This window comes from Trichoderma ghanense, assembly GCF_004382785.1.
Source record: "Trichoderma ghanense strain CCMA-1212 chromosome Unknown scaffold_4, whole genome shotgun sequence".
NCBI classification, from domain to species: Eukaryota; Fungi; Ascomycota; class Sordariomycetes; order Hypocreales; family Hypocreaceae; genus Trichoderma; species Trichoderma ghanense.
In genome coordinates, this window is record NW_027395667.1 from 2,182,424 (window position 1) to 2,208,078 (window position 25,655).

Sequence of the window (25,655 nt, forward strand, 5' to 3'; positions counted from 1 at the left end):
CCATGTCCGCACTCCCTCCGCCTCCCGCGGGGATCAATCTCCACGATGACAGGAGGGCATCCATCATGGCGACCTCTATCGTCACTTGGGTTCTAGCCGTTATCGCCGTTGGTTTACGCATTGTGAGCCGCCGCATGAGGAAGATGAGGCTGTGGAAAGACGACTGGCTCATCATTGCGGCCTTGGTACATACTTCCCGTCCCTGGCCTTGGGAACAGCTTGTTAACGGTTGCTTTGGCAGGTCCCTTCTTGTGCGCATGTCTTCGGAATAGGTGTATACGGTCAGTAGATCCCCGGAGTCGACGCCCGTCACATTCTTGCTCTTCAGCATGGCACTAAATGTCATCACCAGCCGTGAGCCGTGGCTTGGGCAGACACGTTTGGGCCGGCCCGCCAGACGCACGATACGCATGGGCAATTGGACTGTTCATCGCCGAGCTGGGATACTTCGTCACCATTACATGTGTCAAGTTCTCCATCCTTGCCTTTTACTGGCGCGCATTCAAAGTCATGCGCTCTGTCAGGATCCCCATCTACACCCTAGCACTGATTGTTGCATCCTGGGCTATTGCTGTTGTAAGTACCCCGTCCTGGACCGAGGGCAGAGGCCTTCAACCACCTGCTGACGAGCGTCAAAAGATCCTCGTCACCATCTTTCAATGCCGGCCAACCAGCGCTTGGTGGAATCGCTTCAATCCGTCGCATCCTTTGCAGCCAGACCAATACAAATGCACCGTGGACTCGGTCAAGTTCTTTTATGGGAACGCAATTCCGACCATCGTCACGGATGTCCTGATGCTCGCATTACCTCTACCATATATCGCAAAACTGCAGCTCCCCAGGGGGCAAAAATGGGGTCTTGCTGGAATCTTCCTTGTCGGGATCTTGTAAGTCGTCCGGCCCCTCATCATTGCCATGACCGTCAGGATAGCTGATCAATGTGCAGCGTCACCATCGTCTCCATTGTACGATTTCACTACCTAATCGAAGGTCACCTGAACAGCCCAGACATTACCTGGAATTTCGTCAATATCGCCCTCTGGTCCGTTCTCGAAGGTAACTTAGCCATTGTCTGCGGTACGTGTACACCCAAACCTTGTGATGCCACTAAGACTGGCCAATGAGCCGTGTGACTGATTCCTTGCTGCCCTTGTAGCTTGTCTGCCCTTCATGCGGCCGATCATCCGAAAGTTTGGCTGCCGCAACCTCAACCTTTCGTCTGCCACTCCCAAGAAGCAGAAGCAGTCAAGTGGTACACCGAAATTGAGCCTTCATCCGAGTGACCATCCCCGGACTTGGCAGGGGGATGGCCGATTCGGCACCTCGACCTGTCATTCCCGAGCATACAGCACTACGCGCGAGACGGACGGGCACCCGTTTGTGCGTCTTACAGACAATGGCTCGGAAGCCAGCGTGCCTGATAAGGAGGGGCCGGACGACCCCAATATCGAACTCGGAAATATCTCTGCAGGGGAACACCTTGCTCAGCCCAATGGCATAGTCATTACGCGCGAATTCCATCTACAGCACCAAGACAGGTGATATAATAGAAGCTCAGCGGGCCAGACATCGACTTTATCACATGTACCCATACATTATCCACTTATTACGATTACCTGGGCGCTTCAACCTTCATATACCTTTATCGGCATGGCAGAATCACGTTGGCAATGCTGTGTCGGGAATGCGGTTTCCAGACCCTGCTCGACATACTGAACCTCCTGGCTGGACAGCCACTGGCAATGGGTGAATATGCCTCGGTTAGATGTATTCAATCTGCGGGCCGTGGGGGACAGACCAGCCTCGTGATGCTGAGCCACAATGCTATAGCTGCATTGGAAGACAGTGGGCAAGACATAACCCTTGGTCTTGGCAATGCGGTAGGGGCTGAGGATGCGTTCGCAAGCAAAGATGGAGCTGGCAAATCGCTCTTAGCTACCTCTTGACGTATAGCTTTGGGATGGCTTCTCTTGGCTCCTCGATCGGCGGCGCCCTGCAGGAGGAAACTCCCGCGCCTCTCAGAAAAGACGCAACAACACTGGTTGTCAGGGCATCTGAACATCAGGAGGAGCCGCCGAGGGGGGATATCGGCCGTATCTTTTGAGCCTGCAGCTCTGCCAAGCGCTGTTCGGCCGATTGTTGAACTTTGTCCGCAAAGCCCATTGCCAGTGCCGTCGGCGCTTTGGTGTCGAGGACGAACCCTGGGCCTAAGCGAAGATTTTCAATGGCCGTCTCTGACGCTCCACCAGTCAGTTTTTACCAAGGCTCCAGCAGTTCTCTTCACCAGTTCGAGGAAGGTGACGAGTCCATTTCGAACGCATGATGGAGAAGATGCTCTGCAGCTCGGTTTCATTGCCTGGGACCCAGGTAGGAATCCATACAGCCACAGCGACAGGTGATCCTTCAGTCATAACCATCATTATTTTACAGTTTCGACAGCAAGACTACGTCAGTTCAGTCTGCCCATGGATTCAAGACAGTAGCAGGGATACTACTCGTCCGGCCATGAATTAGGTAGAAGGTGGCATATAGATAGCTGATCAGCTAGAGTGAAAGCGGCGACTTTCTTGGAAGGCAAAATGAACTTGACCATGTCTTCTCACTCTTTGCGAGCGGGTCCGTTTGGCGGTGCCGCGTCCGTTGGTCTCGTTGATTCCGTGACGCATGACTGTGACAGACTCAACATCATGCAGAGTGTGAGGCGAGAACGAAGGGTTTCGGTGAGTATCCAGGTAGTCCCAGACAGCCGTTTCCCATGCTGACGAGATGGTATTCAAACATCTGTCTCGTCCAGCTTAGCACCAAGACTGATTAGACGTTATTTTATCGAAGTGAAAGAGACCGCTTGCTCGCCACATCCACTGGGCATGAGGAATTCGTGAGCCCATCATAACATATCCCCAATGGAAATTGATCCCAGAGATGTAGAGAAGCCCATCGGGACTTGCTCTTCGAATTGGACGTCGCAGGGACTCCGGCCTTGTCCTGGTGTCCGCCCCCTTGAGATAGATGGACTTGGTCCTCATCCTCATCGAAGCCAGCAGTCTGGCTGCCCGATACGAAGGAACGCCTTCACGCCATGCATGGATCTGCCGCGTCACTTTGGCCGGACGCCAAGGTCGCGTTTTGTCCGATAATCGATATCCCATTAGATTTTGTTTCATGGCATTGCCCGACTCCTCTTTTTGCCGGGTGTAGGTAGCCCACTGATCAAGACCAAAGGTAGCATGAGAGTATTGTCTTCCGCCTGTTTGCTTCCCTCTTTGCGGGTTGCCCAGCTTAACGTGATGCCTCAAGCGGTCATCAGCCGTCCCGAAGAGACGAGGCTTGCTTTAAGCGAGCCAATGGTCAAAACCAAACAAGTCGTAGCACCATGTGTCCTCTCCGGTTGGCGTGGAACATTGCGGCCAGACAACGAGGCGATTCCGGGTCTTCCAGCAGGGCGAGGAGAAAAAACGTTCGCAGCTCCTGACGAATGACAAAATTCCATTCGCAATAGGTACCGCTCGTCAACATGGAAGGACAGGAGATATCCTTGCACAAGTCTTCATGTTATGTGAGAGCTGAGTCGAGCTGCCGGCACCAGAACATCGAGAGCTGCGATCACAAGCCGGCGTTGTAATTCCTTGCTCCCCAGCAGGTGCTCGGTCTAGACGCTCATGCGGCAAGCGTGCAAGCCAGCCGGGCTCATCCCGCGTCTCCCTAGTAGCCTGGCCTGCTCGAAGATGGGTTGAACAAGCTGTATCGCCGACATAGAAGCGATGAGATAGGGTACATCCTGTCAGTTGCTTGTGCGATATCAATCGGCGGCACGGCGTCGGTAGACTCGTCATCATGTCGTACACCGTCTTGGTTGTGGAATGCTTGTCCAGACACGACACACCACCACTTTACGCACGGCTTCGGGATGAAGTACAACATGCCAAGATATTCCTGGGTCTCTTGGCGAGACAGACGTGCGGTATATATCTCAGTGCCGCTCACAAGCGTTTGGATGAGAGCAAATCATATCGAGATCCTGTTGACGAGTCGCAGAGCCGAATATCTTGGCACACGCCAATCTCCGTAAGTCGATCGACGGGGCACCGAAGGATCACCCGAAGCCCACCAGCATCTTCGTGGCACTGACAAACGTGTGGTCCAGAGCTTTCTGGAAAGAAAGATGGGATGAAGGAACGTGCAGTCGGTGTGGTCATACCAGCGAGAACTGAGGATGCGTGGTGGGCTTCTGCGAAGAACCCGACCTCGCAAGCATACGTGTGAGGCAGGCTCGGCTGTGTGATCCTCCTCGCGGTGCGCAGCCATTGACCGGCCTACCATCTTCGCATTACCGGACAGCGCGTGTCTCGGCCTCTTATTCCCTTGTCTGAGGATGTGAGACATGTCCACACTGCGGCTGCCTGTCCGCTTCATGGAGCAAACACGCATGGACGCGAGCCAACTGAAATCACTCGGCATGCTTGGACGACAAGGCGGGGAAAGCATCGAAAGGAAACTGGCCATCCACCAGTGTATCCGAGAAGGGCTTGTTTCCCCGAGCACAGCACATCTCAAACCTGTGCCACCTCTCCGCTGATGATGATGTGTGACGACTGTATGCCGATCGAGCAGAGTCCAGAATGCCAATGCGCATTCAAGGGGACACAGAGCATGCATCTTCCGTTATCAGCGTGGTCCCTGACTTGAACCAGGACAAGTTCGTCTTGGACTTCATCCCTGATTTCTTGGCCGTGGCCTTGGCGATGCTGCTTGCCGTGGCCCAAACAACGCTTGGGAAACGAGACTTGAATTTTGGTTCCAGAGTTTATCCGGGCGAGAAAGGGAATCAAGCAGCCTTTTGATGTTTGCTGTGACGGAGCTCGAGCGAAGGGATTTGGCAGCAGAATGAGGCCGTGGGACCCCTGCCGAGGCTGGCGCCCGGCTGTCTGACACCGAAGCCATTAGGTTGCCCACAGGATGTTCTGGGCCGGACCTGGGGATCAAACGTCGCACTGACACGAATAGCGTGGTGCGGCAATTTAAGCATATTTTTTGAGTTCTGCTAATGGGAGTAGGCAGCTAGTAGCAGCACCGTTCATGCTGTTGCATGCTGTAGGAGGCTGGAAGGCTTGTGATGCTCATACCGGTTGTCTTGATTGGCCTCTTCCTTGTCCCCCATCAGCCTATGTTGACAGTGTCAGGGCGCTGGCGAATTGTCGACCAATGGCAAATGGAGCAACATTGCCAGTGCCATGTTGATGAGAAGTGGCGAATAGTCGTCTTCGGATCAGGGATCAACCAGGCGTTCCATTCACGAGTCTCCTCAGGAAAAGAGAATTTCCCATGGACTGAAAAAGCACTCTGAATCCGTGGCTACCGATGATGACGCCCAAGGGGAAGCTTCTGCGGATTGTTGACGGATGGGGAGTACCTCGTTCCCACTACGCATAACGGTGCCTGAATGTATTTTGCATGAGCCCTTCCAAATGCAATTTGGCAGAAGAAATCAACCATCCTGGTGAGCCTCCTTATGGAAGTAGGCTTGCTTCCATGGGTAGTGCGGAATCCTCTGTATCTGCTTCCCGTTTCGTACTGGGCCTCTGAATCGGTTGCGCAAACATTGCAGCAGTCATGAACTCAATGAGAGAGAGGAACGTAAGAGAGGAAGTCGATGTTGTGCTCGGCATTTTCAGCAAGGATTGACAGCCAGGATTGACAGCCTTGATCAGAGCAAGGGAGAAGCGCACCAGGTACATGGAATGAGATGTCAGATAGGAAGCGTATGATGGGAGGCTGCTGCTTCTGTCAATGGACTCTGCACGTGTACAACCTCTCACGGTGTGTGCTTGCCGAAGCACCTCGCACAACTCGAGATGTGTCACGACTGTCGTCCTTGGCCCAAACGACTCTAGATCCTGTAGCACCTTCAAGAGGTCAACCGGAGGCCAACAGAATATCGGAAGCCCCCTGCTCGTGGCGTGTGTAGGACGCCTTGCATGGCATTTCGTGCGAGGCGATGAGCACTTCAAGTGTCGTAGGTAGAAAGAGCATTATAAAGACTGCTCTCGTCACTGGCGGAGACACGATGCTGGCCCTTGTGCCTACGTTATGACAGCTATCATCAGGGTGTGCTTCATGACGCTGTGCCTAGAGACGACTTTTTCCGTTTTTGATATTCCGCCTTGAATCGTTTGTTGCGTCTGTATTTTGTGCTCCTGTCGACGCGTTACCGGCGCTGGACAGAAACACCTGGCCAGCCCGAGCGACGGCCCCCATTGCACGGGCAGCACGAGGTGGCGGCATATCCCAAGCTCATGCAAACCGCACGAATGGCTCCGCTTGAAAGCAATACCTCTTGTTCTGAGTGAGAAAGTGAGCGTGCGAGCTTTACCTCAGGACGAAATTAATGATGAGAAGCGCGAAAAGCGCGGATTCAGCCAATCGCCTCACTGCCCTCCTACCGAATTAGGGACGGCACGGCACATACCGCCTAGCTTGGTGATGCTTCCTTGCCTGCTTGGCTTGAAGCCGCTTTGGGTGCCGTTTGAGCCGGGCATATCCAATAGCGAGTGAAGGAGCCCACGGAGCCGACAGTCCTTAGCCTGTGCAAGCACATGCATCAATGAGAAGCAGGTGAAAGTGCTTGAGGAATAGCGTCGGGTGCGTGTGGAGGCCATGGGAAAGAAGCGTGGCTTTGAGCTCCGAAGACCCTGAGCTGCCGCGGTGACAGTAGTCTGGTGAAGTTGGTCAAGCAGAGAAAGTATAGTAAAGACGGCCGCAAGACGTGTGCGAAGTAGCTCACGCTGCCAGGCTCGCGCGGTTCGCTGGCTTTTTGTTGTTCGATTCATCCTTGGGGACTGCTGGTGGTGTGGTGGTCCATTGCCATTGCCGCCCGCTCCCACGGAACCACCAGCTCAAGTGGACCATCGTCGTCCCTGGGCTCATGAGACCCTGAAATCATCTCTAGATGTGGTGCGCCGCCCCCTGCTGTATGCCACCCGTACCTTGGTACGGGCGTCGAACCCGCGATGGCGTCGCAATTGACGCATACTGTATAGCCCGAGTATGTGATACCTTGCAGCGCTGAGAATCCGATGGCAAGCGTCATTTTCGCTTCTTGCCGACGGGTCCCCATTACGAGATGGGGGTAATATTCCTCAGTCACATAGAGTGATGCCCGTGACTCGCTGCTGCTCGAATCCAGTTGCTATAATTAACCTTGGCTCCTCCGGCTCATCTCGTACAAGTACCGGCAATAGCATTCGGTACTCTGTCCACCCGTTCACCGTTCTTCTACTGCTGCTCGTCGTGGAACCCGTCCCAATTCCCCTTGAGCTGGGGTTTGCAATTCGCTGCTTCGTTTTGCTCCCGTGCTGCCAACGGTCAGATACATAGGCTCTGCGGCCGACTGGATCGGAGAAGGGGAAAGGGGGGATCGACCAGGGGCGTAATTGGGCACTAGTAAGTAGTAGGCACGAAGATAGGTATGTATGTACCGCAGTAGTAGTAACTACAGCTACGTAGTATTTCACCCAGGCAAAGTTGAGTGTGACCTGCGAGGCGCGACGTGCTCTGGCATCAGTCAAGCATGAGGTGGAAAGGCCGTTGACCAGCAAGCGGGTGGACGAGCGGAGAAGACCCGGAATCTGATTCTGAAGTAGACGTGGCAAGCGCCTCGTTTGTGGCCCGGCCGAAGAAGGAGACTTTTCGAGATACCCATGCGTGACGGACATGCGGCTTTAACGTGGCATATCGGGGCTTGAGGACCGTCCTATGCAGGTACAAAAGCTGCAAAGGGGCGTCGAGCAATGAGTAACTGATGCTGGCGGCCGCCAAGCTTTGATGCCTGGCAGTACAAGTACTTGCAGCAAAGCACGCTTGATGAATTGATTGCCGCTTCTGGTACGGAGTACTGTACATGCCTTCTTCAGAGGGCAGCGCCTTGGCAGTCTCCTGTTGGCACCAGCTACTCTGCACTTCGAGCAGATTCTCGGTGTACATGTATGCTACATGTATGCGTATGCGCCCCAAGCATGGAGCACAAGACGTGCCTCATGCATTGCTTGCACGGCGTCCGGAGCAGCAGAAAAAGAGAGGCCGGTTTCTAGCTGATGGCATCGGACACGGGAAACGGTGGACCGGGGCCGAGAAAGGGCCAGCACGCATCGCTACGACAAGATGGGTGGTGTGTCTGCATCCTGTCCCTATTCATAGTTCTAGCTTCCGAATACCAAGCGGGATAGCCGCATAGCATTTGTACGCCGGCGTGCTCGTACGAGTATCGAGTACATACCGACGTCGCTGATGTTGGTGTAATAAGCCGTTACTTGGCTTGAAATCACCTGTGACGCCTGGCTCGCCTGTCCTGGCACCCGGGGGGATCGAAATGTTACGTCGATCCCTTGGCTGCTGCGCTAGAACATGAAGGGGCCATGGGCGATCGGGGAGTTCCACACGCATACTTTGTACGAAAGTAGCAGGTTTCTCATCTTGACCACGAGAACGGTCTGTTCCATGCCTGCGCATTCTTCACTGTGTCAAGGAGGTCTTCATCAGAACCGTGATGAGCAAATGCGAAAACAATCATGAAGAAGAAAGTAAAAGGAGCTCCTACGGAGTACCACTGGGCCCCGTATGCACATGCACCAGCTGTATGTATATGCCGGGAGCCGTGACGTTGGGATCTTGGAGCCCCCAAGAGTATTCGGCTGTAAGAAGTGAAAAGGAGCGAGACAGAGAGCAGAGAAACAGAGAAAGCCTCACGCTGAGTAGCGCGGCGATACGCGCGCAGCTCCCCAGCGCGGCTGTTGATCCCGTCACCCGACCGATGCTTGGACGAAGAGCACTGGCAGAGATGCGGGCGTGAGGGTCATGTCGGTCACCCATTTTGGAGTCGGCCGCATCGTATGGGTGTGCAGATGATGAAGTCTACAAGAGGGCAAGCCTGGAGAGGAGAACCTTGGAGGTCTGGAGACGGGAAGGTGCGCATCTGTTTGGTGCCTTCCGTGCTTGCATGCTCACAAGGTACCTACATCCTTCCGACTTATCCACGGTATTGAAGGTACCACTGCTTTACCTTCCGTGAGGTCTGTACCTTCCCTACCACCTTGCCTGCCCCTGGCTCCAACTTGGAAGTTTGCAGCTTCCAAGTTTTTGGTTCTCCAGCTTCTCATCAATCACATCAACCTGAAGTTACCTCCTAGTACCTACCTACTGAGCAGCAGCCTGCGAGTGAGCCTGATGGTGGGAGACAGGTGTCGGGTACCTACTAGGTACTAGGTAGTAGTGAATCGTCAAGCAAGGCAACCTCTTCAAGTGTCGACTACCTTAAGGTACTACTAGGTTGTCTGGAACGGAAGAGCCTCGTGTCTGTTACGCACCGCCCAACCAGTGTTTCGCCTCCAAGTTTCTATTTTTACAGTGCCATCTGTAAGGTTCTTGTTCCGAAATGATGGTGACGATGGCCCTGTGGATTCTGCTGCTGCTCGAGAAATGAGATTTCAAGATCCGGGGGGTGCGCCGGTGTTCTTGTGAGATTGGGAGGTGCCCTCCTCGTCAGGGAGCGAAGAGGGAAGCGAGCCTGCAAGCGAAACTTGGCGCCGATGAGTACCTTACCTGGATCATGTACCGAGCACCGAGCAGTCCCGGAGTACCTAATAAGGTAAACTGTCATTGGAGGGCATTGCTTTGGGCATGGCAGATCATGATGTGGTTCTCCGTACCTACCAGACCGCAGCCGAGTACCGCTTTCGCAAATCAGGCGTCATCAACGCATCTCCAGGTACCTCATGCACGCGACTCCTCCCTTCCCAAGAAGCCACTTACCTAGGTACCTCAGGTACCTCTCTACCCTTAGGTAACGTACAGAGCATTGTCGTCCTGATGCACACCCGCCTCGGTCTTTGTTGGTCTCTTAATAGCTCATGGCTCCCGCTGTAAGGTATGCATCTACTCCTGAGACCTTGCGTTTAATCGGCACTGCGGAGAGTACTGGCGCTTCGTACACCCTCTGTATAAGGCCTATAACCGCTACTCTCAGGAGGCACAGGGCACGGGTCACACTGGCAAAGACTACCTACCCGCCCGCGGTTTTGATGGTACGGCAATATTGTCTCTGCACCCGGCACGGAATACATGACCATTGGATCGAGGGTTTTGGATTTTTGTGGCACGCTTCAAGGATCCTGTGCCATCCCAGCCGTGCCAACATGTACACGTACAGAACAGACGTGAGAAGATTGCCCGCCCTCTGGTGCTAAAATGCAAGTCAAATGCTAGGGGCCAAATCAGATGGCCTTGGCATCGACACAAGGGGACGATTGGCAAGCCACCAGGCCAGTACCAGGTACCGGATACCCTTCCTGCTCCGCGCAGGCACGGCAGACCTGTACCGTGTACGAAGTACGAGCGACTCCGGCTCGTCGAATCCCCCTCCAGATTTGCATCCAGAGCGCCTCGATTTGGACATCGCCCATTGTTTTATTAAATGCCTCCACCTCCCACGCTTTGGATCATTTCTCTCTCCTCGTGTCTTGGCTGGCTTTACTGAATCGAGACAACTCAAGAGCAAGGAAAGCGAATCTCCACCCGTTACTTTCTCTTTCTCGCTCTTTGTTTGACCGTTTCCTTTTTTTTTCTCCCTTCATGTTCCTGATTCACCTTATTTACTGATTCCAGTATTTTTGTTTTGGCTTCGCTGATAACCTCTTCACCGTCAGCCTATAAGCCACCCATACCTACAATCTGCGTCTCTCTTCACTTGTCCTACCCTTCAACGTCGACGCCGGGCCGGATTCGGCATCTGACCCAAACCTTCACCGACCAGATTGACGCGAGACGAGCTCCTCCCAGTCGGCTTACAGCCCACCTTGAAGTGCTTAAAAGCCTCGGTGGGGTCACGGACGGCTTTGTCGCTGCCAGAAAAACCCGCTTTACGGCCAACGCATCAACGTGAAAAAGGGCGAAGGGGAAAAGAACGAGGTCGATGAGCACCTAGGGAAAAAAAGGAAGAAAAACCAGGCGAAAGAGAATGGGAAGAACCAAGGCCTGACTGAACCCGTCCGCTTCGATATCTGGCATCATCGATCTCCACACTTCGCCGCCACCCGAATCCTAACGTCGCCAACCTCAGATCCGGGGGTTCTTCGCTACTACCTACCTAGGTACCTACTTCTATGAGGCATCCGACGCCTACCACAGCCCCGCGCCCTCTCCTCGAATTCATCGGTTTGGCTTGTCTTTTCAAGACGCCGTCAGCGAACCGTGACGTCGAAATCCAGCGCAACGACCGCCGCGGAATCGACGCCCCCCGTCCACGGCAAAGAGCCCCCCTCGGCAACACCGCGGACTTGAACCTCTCTTGTCGTCAGAGCCGAGCCTTTGTTGGCCGGTGAGTGGTTAAAGCAACAGCCCAATTACGTCGCAGGCCCGCCCCAGAGATCCCCCTCCAAGCAGGATCGGCCCCGAATCGAACGCTTCTAGAGAAGCACCAGCCAGCACTCTGATTCGCCTCCTGCCGACGCCTAGACGCTAACGAACCGCCATTACCCTGATACAGCGCCGGTAGCGTGTCGCAGTCCAGTCGTAGTCGCAGTCGCAACACACAACGACGACGACAGCAGCGTTTCGAGGGTACTCCCTACACTACAACTTTGCATCGCACCGCATTGCAGCCAAGCGGCGCCTTCTACCTTAGTACGATATCTACCTTACTCACCCACAGGCGCTGTACCACCGTTTCCTCGCTTCCAGAACAGTGGAGCCCAGGCCCCTCCAGCCAAACCAACCGCCAGAGCTATGGCGCTTTCAGCAGGTCCGGGGATGCTGGCTGCTGCTCCAGCTTCAGCGCCAGTAGCGCCTGTCCCGGCTCCAGAGGGTGAGTGACTTATTCGCCTTTTGTTTCCACGTTCCTTGTTCCTTGCCTTAGATAAGCCCTCTTTGCATTCTACTTTTTTTTTTTTTCCTCGCATTTATCATGGCGACGTCTTGCCGATTTCGCCTCCAGTTCCTGCTTTCCCTCCCCATCCATTCAGAGAGCCTTCTGTGGCACCCACGACGCCTCTGAGTTCTTTTCCTGGTGCGCTGCAGGTTTTTTTTTCCTTGGCGCGCAGCGTCTCTTCGACACACCACCTTTTTTTGGGTTCGCTGCTGAATAATTTGCTCCAACGTCCCGACTCGTTTTGATTCGACGGCATATCTGCATCATTTCGACGATTTGCCTTGCCTTGCCTTGCCTCTCTGCCTCCCTACCTATTTCCCCTTCGACAAGCGGGCTTGCACATTTCTCATTTTGCCCTTTTTTTTCCCTTTCATTATTTTTCTGATACACTTTATATTGTTTATTCTTATTCTCTTCTTTCCGCGGTTTTCATCGTCACCAAATTTGCTGACACCGTCTGCAACTGGCTTCAGCGGACAAATGCGCGCAATCGCTTCAATGCGCCTCTGATACAAGCAGCTACTACAACGCCGAATTGCCTTCCCGCCAGCCCACGATTGATCTCTCGGATCCAATCCTCGAGGGTGACGAGACCGAGAGCGAGGGCCCCATTGAACCCGTTACGCCCACCAGCGGCCGCCAATCGCAAGACTTTACATCGCTGAGGAATGCGCATGACCAAGACCAGGACGACCGCAGCAGTTTCAACACACAGTCTGACCACGCCTCGCATCAGCAGCAACCTGCCGGCGCTGTGACGTCTGCCAACAAGACCGCTGTTCTTTCCTCGCCCTCGCGCAAGACGACGCCAGTCGAAGCCTCCGCTGCAGCTCTGAATCCGGCTCCAGTGGCCAGGCCAACCTCCAGCAGCCTCCTGTCTCCTGCATCGGCAGCATTTCCTGTCTCAGTCGCAAAGCCAGGCACCGCATCTTCTTCTGAGCTTGCACGCACCAACAGCAACAGTAACAGGTCTCTCACAGACCTGACGCCCACTTCGAGCCGACCTTCCATTCAGGAACCACCGCCGCCATCACGGCGCTCAGCTCGGCTCTCGACTTCCAGCATCAAGAGCACAATGACCAACTTCTTTCGCCGTCCCGGCGCACAGGACGCTCCGGTCTTTGAATCCGGTTCGCCGACTCCCTCAGAGTCGTCCTACCTGCACCGACCTTTCACCAGCACCGCTCGCCCGGGCACGCGCTCAAGTCGCTTCTCATTTACGAGACCGTACAACAATACTACTCGATCAAATTCGCCTCCGTCTCCCACCATGGCGCCGTCTCTCGATGGCGCGCAAGGAGACAAGGCATCTCTCGTTGACGAGGATGTGCTCACCGAGGCCGAATTCAAGAAGAAGAACCGTGCCTCGACCGGACTCAGCTTGCGCGGACGCGCCGTCAACTTTGTCGGCACAGTCGGCCGCACTTCTGGGCGTCCCACCAAGGCTGCGTCACGCCGTGCTAACAGCTTTGACGCTGGAAGTCGCGGGCCGCCTCCTCACCAGCATGCCAGCACAAAGCCCACTGACCAGCCGTATCCTCCCGAGCGACTCCCCTGGGCGCTGCCCCCTGATGTCGGAACTGGCGCCAAGGCCCGTCGCATGAGCTTAAGCTTGCCCGACGATTTCAATGTGGATGTCGCCGTCCTTCAGGACGAGTTCGAATACCAGAGCAAGCTCCTGGGTCGCCACGGCAAGCATCTTGGAAAGGGTGCCGCCTCCAAAGTTTCTCTCATGGTGCGCAAAGGCTTTCCCACTGAAATGTACGCCGTCAAGGAGTTCCGAAGCAAGTCGAGCCGGGAGAGCAAAGAGGATTACGACAAGAAGATCAAGTCCGAGTTCAGCATCGGCAAGAGCCTGCACCATCCAAACATTGTCGAGACGATTCGCCTCTGCACTGACCACGGGCGATGGAACCACGTCATGGAATACTGCTCCGAGGGCGACCTGTTCAGCCTTGTGCAAAAGGGTCACCTGAAAGGCGAGGCCAAGCTTAAGGATCGCCTGTGCCTCTTCAAGCAGCTCATCCAGGGCGTCAACTACCTGCACGCCAATGGCATTGCCCATCGTGACATTAAGCTCGAGAACCTGCTCATCACCAAGGACAGCAAGTTGAAAATTACCGACTTTGGCGTTTCCGAGGTCTTTTGCGGCACCCACCCGGGCCTTCGCGAATCCGGCGGCCAGTGTGGTAGAAACATGGGCGAGATTCGGCTCTGCAGCCCGGGGCTGTGTGGCAGCGAGCCCTACATCGCGCCCGAGGTGCTTCAGAAGAAGGGCGCATACGACCCGCGAGCCCTTGACGTGTGGAGCACAGCCATTGTTATGATCTACATGACTTTTGGCGGTGCCATTTGGTCGAGAGCCGAAGCTGGCAACCTCCACTACGATAAGCTGGTGGCGGGCTGGAACAAGTGGAACAAGAAGCACGAGGGAGAGGAGAGCGCCACCATCACCGACACGGACTACCCCTACTGCCAGGCTCTCGATATCGGCGTCAACCCTCCAGCCCTGCGACGAATCCTGCTGCAGATGCTCAATCCGGATCCCAACAGCCGCATCAGTATCTACGAGGTCATCACCAATCGTTGGGTCAAGAACATCGAGTGCTGCCAAGTCGAGTCGTACGACGACCCCAAGCACACGATTGACGTGACCAAGAAGGATTACGGCGGCAAGAGCGGTAGTAAAATCTTCTGCCACAACCACCTGCCGCCGAAGACGTACGGCTCTCACTCGTTGGGCAAAATGCCCGGCCAGGCTGGATACTGACCGCCTTCTACACCAGAGCCTTTATCGAACCAGGGTGGCGTGTAGTGATTGTTTTTGTTGTTTTCCTTCTTTTCCCTCTTTTGAAATTCCTGGCGTCTCCTTCGGAGTTTGCCATAGACTCACGCCTTTCTTACACTCCGGTCTACCCGACCTCCTTTCTTCTTCTTGTCCTTTCTTTCTTCTGGGTGTTATTACGGGGTGGTGCACTGTCCAGGTGGGAATAAGAGCTGTCATCTCACCTATTAGAGTTGGTGGTGAGATTCAAGCGGCCCAAGAGAGAGGGTCAGTCTGGCTGGCGTTTTATTGGAGGTTGAATATCGTCGTTTCTTTTCCTTTTGTTCAAGCTGCATTGTGCCAACCTCCCTGCTCGTCATCTTCTCTTCAAGAGACAGCGGCGGTATCTGCACGCATGGCATTTCATTACAGAGCATACACGGGGGTGTGTGATCGTGAGTCGATCCAACCCCTTTCACTTCTTCTTTTCTGTTCTGGGTCTGTTGTATACATCAAGACGGGGAGATGAGTCCACGCGAGTGTCATGATATCCTTAGCTCAGTAGAGTGAGCGGCCGCAAGAGTTTCATGCATGCATGGAGGATTCCATGCCATTTTCTTACTTTACTTTGTCCGCTGTCTCTCTGGGAGGTACGGAATTCCCTTGAAAAGAGAGATGGGCTCTTCTCCTTTTGCGCCTTTCCCCCTTCCTCGCCCCTACCTGGAATGAGTAAAAGAAGATGCTGCAGAACGTCTTGAAGGGGAAACGATGAGCGCTCTGCGATACCGACTTCAGAAGAGGTGATGGCAAAGCGAACTGCCTCAAACGGCGCGCCTGGGAGGCGTCGCGAATTCCTTTCTCCTAATAGACTACTGAAGATGTACTTTAATCTTGCCAATACATTCATGCCTGGAGAACCAGTGACGGCAGTCAAAGACGCAGTCCCTGTGCAGCTCAAGCAGTGTATCATTGTGTCGAGNTTTTTTTTTTTTTTTTTTTTTTTTTTTTTTTTTTTTTTTTTTTTTTTTTTTTTTTTTTTTTTTTTTTTTTTTTTTTTTTTTTTTTTTTTTTTTTTTTTTTTTTTTTTTTTTTTTTTTTTTTTTTTTTTTTTTTTTTTTTTTTTTTTTTTTTTTTTTTTTTTTTTTTTTTTTTTTTTTTTTTTTTTTTTTTTTTTTTTTTTTTTTTTTTTTTTTTTTTTTTTTTTTTTTTTTTTTTTTTTTTTTTTTTTTTTTTTTTTTTTTTTTTTTTTTTTTTTTTTTTTTTTTTTTTTTTTTTTTTTTTTTTTTTTTTTTTTTTTTTTTTTTTTTTTTTTTTTTTTTTTTTTTTTTTTTTTTTTTTTTTTTTTTTTTTTTTTTTTTTTTTTTTTTTTTTTTTTTTTTTTTTCGGTCTTGACACTTGCTTGGGAAGATAGCCGGGCGAATGTGACAAATGACAAGACCCTTCTCATCTTTTTTCTCCGAGGCAGCAAGGAGTCTGATCGGAGCAGCACTTCTGGAGACAAGGACGAGCGAGAAGAGACACCACGAGCTGGTTGGTCCGCGCCGTGACATTGAGCAAGTAGATGCATCGCTAGTCATGCCCGTAGCTCGTTTGGAGCTGCATGACGATGGGGAACGAGTCATGCAAGCGTCTGCAGAGGAGAATTCCAGACAAGCTATTCGCCGACGAGGCGAAGCTGTGCATGCCCTCTGGAATTCATTCGGCATGTGAATCCATCCAGCAAATAAAACAGTTGGGCGGTGCTGCGGACTCTATTTCCATGTTGCAAAAGGCAGCTGGAGCTTCCCTCTCCTTTTCCACTAGTTGGTCGATTTCATAGCAGCAAAGACAAGGTTCTCATTAATAGGTACCTTGTCTCCCGTTCCAGCTACCCGAGGCACGCATGAAGCACGGGCTTTTGCTTCAGACAACACGCTTTTGAAACAACCGCACGGGTGGTGAAAAGGAGGGAAAGGGAACCGGATCTTTGCCAGTGCTTGCGACCTCGAAGCTCGCTGGCGCGCCGCCTTATCACCGCCAAAGAGCAACGCCCGCCGCAAGTCGATCGTCTTCGCATAAGTAGGTATGGCATTTCGTAAGTCGGTGCCTTAGGTAGGCAAACGGTTGCCGCCGTCGGGCGACAGCTGCCGGCTTGGCTGCATCTTGCATATCAGCCGCAGGGGACTGAGCTGTTTGACGCATATCACCTGTAATGCTTAGCCCTGCCCTTGCAGTCGTTTTTGCTTGTCATGTTTCCTTGTTCGGGCCATGAGATACAGCCACCGTGCTGGCACCGGCTGCTTCGCCTGCGCCTAGCGATATCGGCTGCATACATTGGGAGATTCTTCCCTTGCAGGCTTCGGTGCACGGCTGACGAAACGTGAGCTTCGGAGCCGGGTCACCCGTATCTGTGCTGCTCTCGCCTTTTATCAACTGACTCCTCCCCCTCCATGCGCTGTGTAATTGCATGAGCATTCTCATCCGTGATGTTGACGCTGAGTCGGAATATTGAGCGGTAGCACAAAAATCCAACCAGGATGAGTGCCGTCAACCTCTTGGCTTCGCTGGACCGCCCTTGTATTCCTCTCAGCCATGGCCCCCAGCTGTTGCCGGCATGCCGCAGATGGTGTGAAGCGCTGCATATGAGGCTGATGTTGGGAGCAGGTCAAGGACGGTCCTCAGCAGATGTAGACGGTACTTGAACGCGCCTCAAGGCTTCTTGATGGAAGTAACGTCTACTTCATGCAGCTTGGTAGATCCCCAAGACTGACCGCTCCTGTCACGCACCCTATCAAGGGTCCTTGAGCCGGGGGCGTGTGCATTTCTGCACAGGCGGATCGGTGACTTGGCAGCTTGCAAATCAACCTACCTTACCTCTGTTACCAGCAGTGCCAAGTCAGTTACAGGGTGTCTATTTTTCTCTCAGATCTCTTGCGGGCCAGATATACTATGCCGTGGCTTAGAGCCGATGCCCAAGGATGGGGGAGAACCATCTCCTCGGGAACGGCACCTCGATGACGTTTGCGGATGGACAAATTGCGGCCTGTCACGATAGCTCGTACGTAAAACATCTGATCATGAGATACGGCCTTCATCGCGCTTCGGCGGAGTACCGTTCGCCTGCGAATTGTCATAGTACGACTGGTGTACATTGGCCGTTGGTTCATTTTGTTAATCAATCTTGACGACACGATTCCGTACCTACCTTAAGCTACATACTGTATAACATGCAATTGAATCCAGAAGGTCCTTAAGAAATAGACTCTAAACCTACCTAGTAGACACTTACGCTGAGGCTTTCAGAAAACGAGGTAAAAGACGGGGACGAGGTCGCCGAGGAGGCCCATCTCGCCAGCCTCTTATCATGGATTGGTAATCCCTTGCAGGGAGATGGACGCCATCTACAAGCCAAACATCAAGTACGTATTTCATCCTCAAGAAATCGATTTATCGGGCCATGAAACTAATATCATGCTGCGAATTTAGTAAGTGTATTTTAAGAGGTGAAACAGCTGTACAGGCTGCACATGGAGGCTCATCTCGCATTCTAGGCTTGATAAACATCGTTGAGAGCATTTAACTACTATGGTAGCAGATCTCAGCTAACGTGAGAAGGCGATTCGAAGTCACAGTGGAGGAACGCAAATCAGAAGTATCTGCCTAACCTTGGGTTGAGCAGGTGGATTGGGGTATGCCTGGAGTATGACGCACGACGGAAGGTACGCTCGTTTGCTGAAGGCTGTTGCTTTCCAAGTGTCATCCGATTTGGCATGAAATCTTCGAGCCGGGATGGAGGAGGACAGCCATCTGGTCTGAGCTACGCGACCTCAATCGCACACACTGCCGAGGATATTCAGAGCTTCATTTGCCTTCCCATACCGGTATCTGGTGCCGAGAGATTGAATCTGAAAGGCCATGATCGACTGAATAGGTAAACACTGAATTGCACCTACCTTACGTGACTACCTACCTACCCAGGGCCTACTGAGGAAGGGACATCCTAAAGACAGGTTGATACAGGCAGGTAGAGAACATGGTGTCACATGATTCGTCTCGCCTATCGTTCTCGCACACAAAGGGTGAAACGCAAAATTATCTTGTACGGAGAGGATCGTTGACTTTGGTTCTCCATACTACAACCGTCTGCTGCGAAGTTGTTCGCATATAGCCGCATTCGACAGTTCTCTGCCGTCTCTTGTGCCCTTTGCAGCAAATCTTCAAGCCTCCCCCCCCCTTTTGCCAAAGGCACAGAGGAGACCGGAGAACATCCTCGTCCAGAGACAGCAGGTGGATATGGCGGATGGTCCCCTTCGAGCATATCCCACCTACCACGTCTCGCCTTTCATTGCCTGGACCATATCGATATTGGGTTGGATGACAACAGAATCTCCAGACATCTCTTTGCAAAGGTTTGCTCTATGGCCGCTGCCATTAACAGGTGTTTTGACTAGCCATTTGCCTAGCAACGAAAGCGAGAAACTGATACTTGAGGGGTTAGTTGAGAACTGATAGAACGATGACTCCACATTGTGCGGTATTAGCATTGTGGTCATGCCGCGAAGACACGACAACGTTATTCCACAGATCCCTGAAGGATACTCTTCTTGGCCGTCAACGAAGTTCCACTCGACGGCGAAGAATGACGAAGCCCTTTTCTGAAGACAGTCTAAAGTAAGCGACTGCATCCATCGAGTCATCCTCCTGTACGGCGCTGTCGACCGCGATCTGCGGTACTTGGAGCTTGTTGCTGAATCTTGTCGAAAGTACTCGCTCCTTCTTTGGAGTACCATGATGCCTGCCTTGGATGATCCCGGGGGCCTGAGTCCGGTATTATTCTGAGAGATCCTTGGACGTCTATGGTGACTTGACACATACCTACCATTATTGGCATTCATGCCATCAACAAGATGTGAGCTGTCAAGCTTTGGAACAGACAGCCTCCTTTTGATGACGAATGGCCATTCGAAGCCCAAAGGTAATGTAGGCGCCATGTCCAAAAGCCAATCGAGCAATCTCTTGCCCTCAGCTGTCGAACTCTCTGCGTCGGGATCTTCTGCATATTGCAAGTTCCTGCCATAGTATCTCCCATTTGAGCTGCTGCCTCCTCAAAAAGCCTCATCTTTGAGCCGTCCAATTCTTCCCGCAGTATCGTCGTTGCATTACTTACGCGTTTCCATGATTGTTTGCGTTGAAAAGGAATACTCGAAATTGGCTCGAAAAAGAACAAGAACAGCCAAACCATTTCCGCAAACAGATACTTGACAGGGCTCACTCAGCTTTTGTCACTATTGTCTGTGCCAAATCCCTTTCATGGATTGCGTGCCCATTGCAATATAGCACGTCGCCTTGCCACAGTTATGAGCAACGATAACCCAGCTCAGGTCAGTAGCTACCTGTCATTCCACACTGGCGGTGTCTCTCGCAGTTCACTTTTTCGGATTTGGTCACGGCTGACTTCAAAGTAGATGATGCTCGATTTCTCTGCGTCTAAGAATAATACTCTCAGCGAGAGCCGCATATGGTCAAACAGCATACGTACCTGACACCAAATCGCCTTAAGAGCATTGAAGCTGCTTTGTCACCACCTTTGGCAATGTGATGTTGGTAGTCGTATGACCGCTGGAGCTACTACGTCATCGTGGGGTTCAGGAGCCACTACCACACGGTACGGTAGGTAGGTATGCTGAGAATTTGCGAGGAACATCCAGCAACGACTGGCTGAAGCCCATCGGGTGAATGTCGCTCAACAACACCTGGCGTATTGCTTCTATAAGCCAGATTTCAAACCTTCTTGCTTTACCGCCCTCTTCGCTTTGGAAAGACACCGTCGCTTTCATCGAACAAAGCACCATCATCATCATCTAAATTGGCGTATCTTGGGCTACTCGGGACCATACATAGAATGCACCTCTCCGGGCCACCCCTCGTCTTGGTCGCGACTGGCGTCATCGGCTCCGCATGGCTGTCCGGCAAGTCTCAACTCTACGTATTCCGGTCGCATGGGAGATTGCCATCTTGTGCCCCTTCTAATGCTGCTACAGGGGCCATCATATCATTCTCCATCGGCGGAGCACCAGCTGCTGCTGCAGTGAACCAATCGTCTGCTAAAATATGGGCTGAACTGTACAAGCGTGGAGCTGCTTCGATGCCCAAGTTCGCCGTCGGCACTTCTTTGGCTTACATACTTGCGGCATACAGTGCTCATGGTGGTGGGGGGTCATGGGGGAGCTATCTGGGAGCCGCTGGTTGCGTCTTGTCCATCGTACCCTTTACCCTGACGGTCATGAAAGATGTCAACGGGTCATTGCATGAAGAGGCTGGCCGAGAAGCCAGAGAGGAGACGCAAGTGTCCAAGGTGCGCGTCAAGGGCCTCTTGGATCGATGGATCACCCTGAACCTGGTTAGAGGGCTCTTGCCGCTTGCTGGAACAGCTCTGGGCTGCTTTGCATTCTACCATGATGGGTTCTAGTGGCACAAATTGCCGCTCAGTCAATGCATGATCTGTCAACCCGAAGTTGATCATAGTTGGTCGCGTGTCTTCTTTGTTTTCCCCTCTCAGTTCGATTCAACCGTCAAATTGCAACAACAATCAAAACATGAAGCCTCGATTTTACATTGCATGCGCCTCGTCATCTCATCTTGTCACACATCCAACTTGTCAGGTCAGACGTCAAAAGAGAATCGCGGAACCGGGCCAGAGTGAGACTACGACATACTCCCTTACCTACCATTGACAGGGTGCGAGCAATAGATTTCAAGCCCCCCCGAAAGAAACACCGAAGGATGCGACATGTGTCTCCTGAGTACAGTGAAAGCATTAGATGGCGTTACAAGCTGCCGGGACCCGTTTGTTTGTCATGGCCACAGAAGCATCGAATACACCCAGCCTTGATGGGACAAAACCGGTGAAATGGGCACGGCACAGAACACCAACGACGTCTCAAGTTGATCGTTCGTTTTCTGTTCGGGACGTAACGAGATTACTTCTGAGGGTGTCGGAGACAGCAAGGTTCGTCGGATCCTTAGACCTGTTCTTTTCTCTCTCCCTCTCTCTCTATCCCCTTGTCTTCTCGTCTTTCCTTCTGGGCGGGTAGTGGCTGAATATGCAAACTGTTTAAGCCAAGCGAAACAACAAAAGCCATGGCGCCAGGGATTCTCATCCTTTTGACGGCGGTAACATTGAACCGCCCGATCCCAAGCGGACGAAGGGACGTCACTTGACAACGACCAGATTTTTACTGAGACAATCGACAAAGGCTAACGAAAGCAATCAACTATCCGTACCGTGTGAAGCCTGCGGTTTACAACCGGAGTAGAGACCCCTCTCTAATCACCGAGGGACAACCAACGCAGTTGATCGGAGTCCGGCCTGCATATCCACTACCACCGATGGGGAGGAGGTAGGAATAGCACGCCTCAGCGCTTGAGCAAACTCTCCCGATCTGGATTGACGGCAGACCTTATGTATGATGCTTTTTGTCCCGAGCTCTACATCGGTTAACCTCCTCAGGCCATGAAATCATATACATGCCGCTATTGCCGACAGAACACATTCAACGCGCAGAAACAAGAAGAACTCGGCATTGGCGGGCTTCTTGACATGCTCCTTAGCTTGGAGACATGATCCTACTCTGAACACCGAAAGGTCGTCACTTACGCGAGAATCTTGCGGTGAGCGGATACAAACTTGTTGAATGTGCATCTGTTATGGCAGAGGGAGCAAAAGACAACTCTAGCACATCTGAACGAGGCGCCTATTCCGATACAAGCAGCGGGTACGTCCCGATAGGTTGACGGCAACCTTAACGGAAAGCTTGTGGCTTGTGTTCCTCTTGCTGGCTTTGCATGCGGCTATGAATCCACGGGCCACGGAAGTTGGACCTAGAGGCGCTCCGGGCCATGGCGGCAAAGTTCAGCTGTATACACCCAACAACGTAATCTGCTTGATTGCGAGTCTCGGCAGGGAGCACCACGTGTTCAGCGGACCATTCGAGCTATCGCGCACCATTCATACCCACGCATCAGCAGGATGGACTGGAGCACCAAGGGGCTTGATGATCCAGGCCTTTGCGCTTAATCTCGGCTGTAGCATCTCGATGCACCGCCATTCCAAGAATTCGGTCGGCCAACACCCCCCTATGTGATATGGGTCTGAGACCAGTGAAGCCCTTTATCCACTCTTGCCATCCACATCCTTGGCGTCCGGATCCCGGTTTGGTTCATATGCTCCGAAGCCTGCAATGAAGGCTCCGCGAATTTGTGGAAGCAGCAGGCCCTTACGAATCAGGGAAACATGACTCCTACCGCAGAAGCCATCACCGTGAGGGTCGGACATGTAATACAAAATGAATACGGAATACGCCCAGTAATTGCAAGACTCTAGTTGTCGAGGGGCTAGACATGTGTCTACCCCTCGAGTCCGCGCCTTGGAAGTGAGGCAGTCCATACATTCATATGCCCCTGGCAAGTTGCCGCACCAGGCCGGAAGATATGCTGCGAAGCAGAGCTTAACGGTCCTTGATCGTCAAGGTAGGGAGTGACGAGTGCCTCTGATATCTGACATCAGTCCAGGGCTACGCAAATAGGCAGAACGGAAACCGACATCCGATATTGAGGCGGCTGCCCCATCTCACCCTACAGCATCATCTCGTAATGATGGCATATGTGACAGCTTCAAGGCTGGACAATGATGCGGCGCCACGAGCGCGGAAAACCAGGCAGACCAGGCCTCCGCACGGTGAAGATGTCGTTTGAACAGGGTGTTGGGAGTGTGCCGAGAGGGCAGCGATTACCCGGGCTCGCTCGAGTGGCCTTGTCTCTGACTTGACTGAGTCGATCGGGAACATTTCTCACGGCAGCCCTTGGCGCAAATCACAGATGACTATGTACCGTATTATCTGCGCGAGCCATTGTCTCAGACTCGATCCAGATCCGGCTCTCGGGACGTAGGTCCCATGTCCTAACGTGTGGGAAGCACTGCAGCACACATTGACAGAATGCGAAGACAGGGAGTGCCAATTTGCGGTCGTTGCACAGCTCGTCTGTCAATCTGCCTTGGTGGTGGTAATAGTGTTTATTTCATCAAGGGATGCGGCAAACAAGTCGGCATACATATATGAAGACATCAAGCTCAACAGGGATTCCCACCCGGGCCAGCTTGATTTGTTCCCTCTCTTGTCTCGCACAACCTCGCGCTGTCTGTGCTCGGCTCAGCCGACCGCCTTATCTGTCTCTTGTCGTCTCCTGATCCCCATCTCCTGGTCCCCTCTTCGCTACTGATCCTCCATTGTGTCTCTCGTTCTCCTCTTTCCCTCTGGCATCGGGGATGGTCTGCCGCCTGTTCCCTGCTAGAGGCTCTATTAGCTTCTTGGCGAAGTATCCAGCTCACCGGATTCTGGGTTACGAGTTGCATTCGCCCCCGGTTTCCAATGCAGCCACTCCAGCCGTCATTGGAAATTTCAAATCAGGTTTGGTTGCAAGGCCTCACAGGCAGTGGAAGCCGATCTTTTCGGAGAGACAGTATGCGTCATGCTTCTCTCTCTCGTCCCTTCTCGACCCTTGCAGGTGGATGTTTTTGTCAGAAAAGCGTGCGGTTGACGAGTGCAATGATGCCTGAGGACGACACCAAGTACCTCTTGTATCTCCTCGTACTCGCACCAATCAACCCGCGCTTCTCTGGTGCGCACCTTCCCACTCATGCAGCATGTCTCCAGAGATGATGCATTGAGGAAAGAGGCTCCGCGAGTTGTACAGCAACCCTACCGATCACGTGGTGGTTTGTTCGCACAATGTACTGGAGCGCTTCTTCGAGAGGAGACACCAAGCAAAGCCGCTTCACGAACAGCAGACGAGAACCGCGACTGTCACTTCTGCTGTTCGCTCGCTACCCGCTACGACGCACTCGCCCATCGCCACGGCCCCGAGTCCAGGCCGCTCAGATCCGCCCTGCTCTTTTCTCTCGGCTATCCTCACCCCAACTGACTTCGAATGGTCCATACAGTAACTTACATGCATGCCATGGCCACGATCATCTTCTCTGCTTGATGTGCTCAAACGCTCAAGCCTAGGCCATCAAGCAACGAATCAGACGGTGGTGTGTGTAACTGACCCATTGAGACAGCAAGGATTATTGGCCTCCCTTGCGAGTCGGAAGTTTGCTGCTTTGCATGCTCTGGCGCCGCCAGCCAGCCTCGACTTCCGTCCTGCCCCGTCGCTATTGGTACGTCTGAATGCTACTGCACGTCGCTCGCGCCAGGTATTGGTCGCCTCTTTCTCCGTTCCTCCCTTTACGAAGCACGAGCATCCATCTTTCCCCCTCTCCCCGCCCACCCATTTCTTATCATGCTTCTCTTCGCCGTGCCTCTTCCGTTGCGGTAGCCCGGGGGAATAGTCGTCTAGAGAACGAAAGGTCCTTGCTGACGACTTGTCTAGATGGCCGAGTTTCTCCACAGAGCTCAGGCACTGCGAGGGAACTAAAATAAGGACGGGCACTAGCTCCGGGAGCCCGGATCGTCCTGCAACCATGACAGGCGGGGACCCAGGCCAAGGATTCGCCGTGAAGAGACCGGCTGGGGAAGCCAGCCAGGGTCCCCAGTCGGGGTGTGTTTGCATCAAGCCCACATAGCTGAACCTCGCTCGGAGACGTCGTCACTGCTCCATTTTCTTGTGGCGTGGAGGAATGATGCCTCCGTAAACGCCGACTTCAAGTCAGAAGCCATGGAATGCTCCGCTTCATCGATCATAGTCTCTATCTGTTGCGGCAGGGACGGGTCAAAGATCCTATTCGCTGCGTGGCCGCCACAAGAGGGTCATTTCTGCCCTGCCGATGCCAACATATGAGATCATGGCATAGAGTACACACTGCATCCTTGGCCAGGATGGCGAATAGGAACATGGGCGTCTGCAGAGGCAAATGCAAATGCAAATGCAAGTGCAGGAGCAGGAGCAGGAGCAGGAGCAGGAGCAGGAGCGAATGCAAATGCAAATGCAAATGCA

At 52.9% G+C, this 25,655-nt stretch overlaps 5 protein-coding genes across 5 annotated transcripts; 3 read left to right on the top strand and 2 right to left on the bottom strand.

Annotated features, from left to right (window-relative positions):
- Nucleotides 1-2: 2 nt before the first annotated feature.
- CCMA1212_004886 (uncharacterized protein) lies at nucleotides 3-1,542 on the top strand (the record flags this gene model as incomplete). The annotated part of the gene is made up of 6 exons (XM_073702169.1): nucleotides 3-185; nucleotides 242-281; nucleotides 353-576; nucleotides 640-887; nucleotides 947-1,077; nucleotides 1,157-1,542. The coding sequence occupies 6 exons, from the start codon at nucleotides 3-5 to the stop codon at nucleotides 1,540-1,542; spliced, it is 1,212 nt and encodes a 403-aa protein (XP_073559368.1).
- Nucleotides 1,543-1,625: 83 nt separating this feature from the next.
- Nucleotides 1,626-2,206, bottom strand: CCMA1212_004887 (uncharacterized protein; the record flags this gene model as incomplete). The annotated part of the gene is given in 2 exon segments (XM_073702170.1): nucleotides 1,626-1,928; nucleotides 1,940-2,206. Coding segments are annotated over 2 exon segments (570 nt in total), but the record flags the coding sequence as incomplete, so codon positions are not given.
- A 9,747-nt stretch (nucleotides 2,207-11,953) lies between these two features.
- CCMA1212_004888 (Serine/threonine-protein kinase HAL4/SAT4) lies at nucleotides 11,954-14,687 on the top strand (the record flags this gene model as incomplete). The annotated part of the gene is made up of 2 exons (XM_073702171.1): nucleotides 11,954-11,961; nucleotides 12,437-14,687. 2 exons carry the CDS (start codon nucleotides 11,954-11,956, stop codon nucleotides 14,685-14,687), a joined length of 2,259 nt encoding a protein of 752 aa, XP_073559370.1.
- A 4,298-nt stretch (nucleotides 14,688-18,985) lies between these two features.
- On the bottom strand, nucleotides 18,986-19,837 carry CCMA1212_004889 (uncharacterized protein; the record flags this gene model as incomplete). The annotated part of the gene is made up of 3 exons (XM_073702172.1): nucleotides 18,986-19,478; nucleotides 19,536-19,713; nucleotides 19,828-19,837. 3 exons carry the CDS (start codon nucleotides 19,835-19,837, stop codon nucleotides 18,986-18,988), a joined length of 681 nt encoding a protein of 226 aa, XP_073559371.1.
- A 725-nt stretch (nucleotides 19,838-20,562) lies between these two features.
- Nucleotides 20,563-21,129, top strand: CCMA1212_004890 (uncharacterized protein; the record flags this gene model as incomplete). Its single annotated transcript, XM_073702173.1, has 1 exon — nucleotides 20,563-21,129. One exon carries the CDS (start codon nucleotides 20,563-20,565, stop codon nucleotides 21,127-21,129), a length of 567 nt encoding a protein of 188 aa, XP_073559731.1.
- Between the last annotated feature and the right edge of the window lie 4,526 nt (nucleotides 21,130-25,655).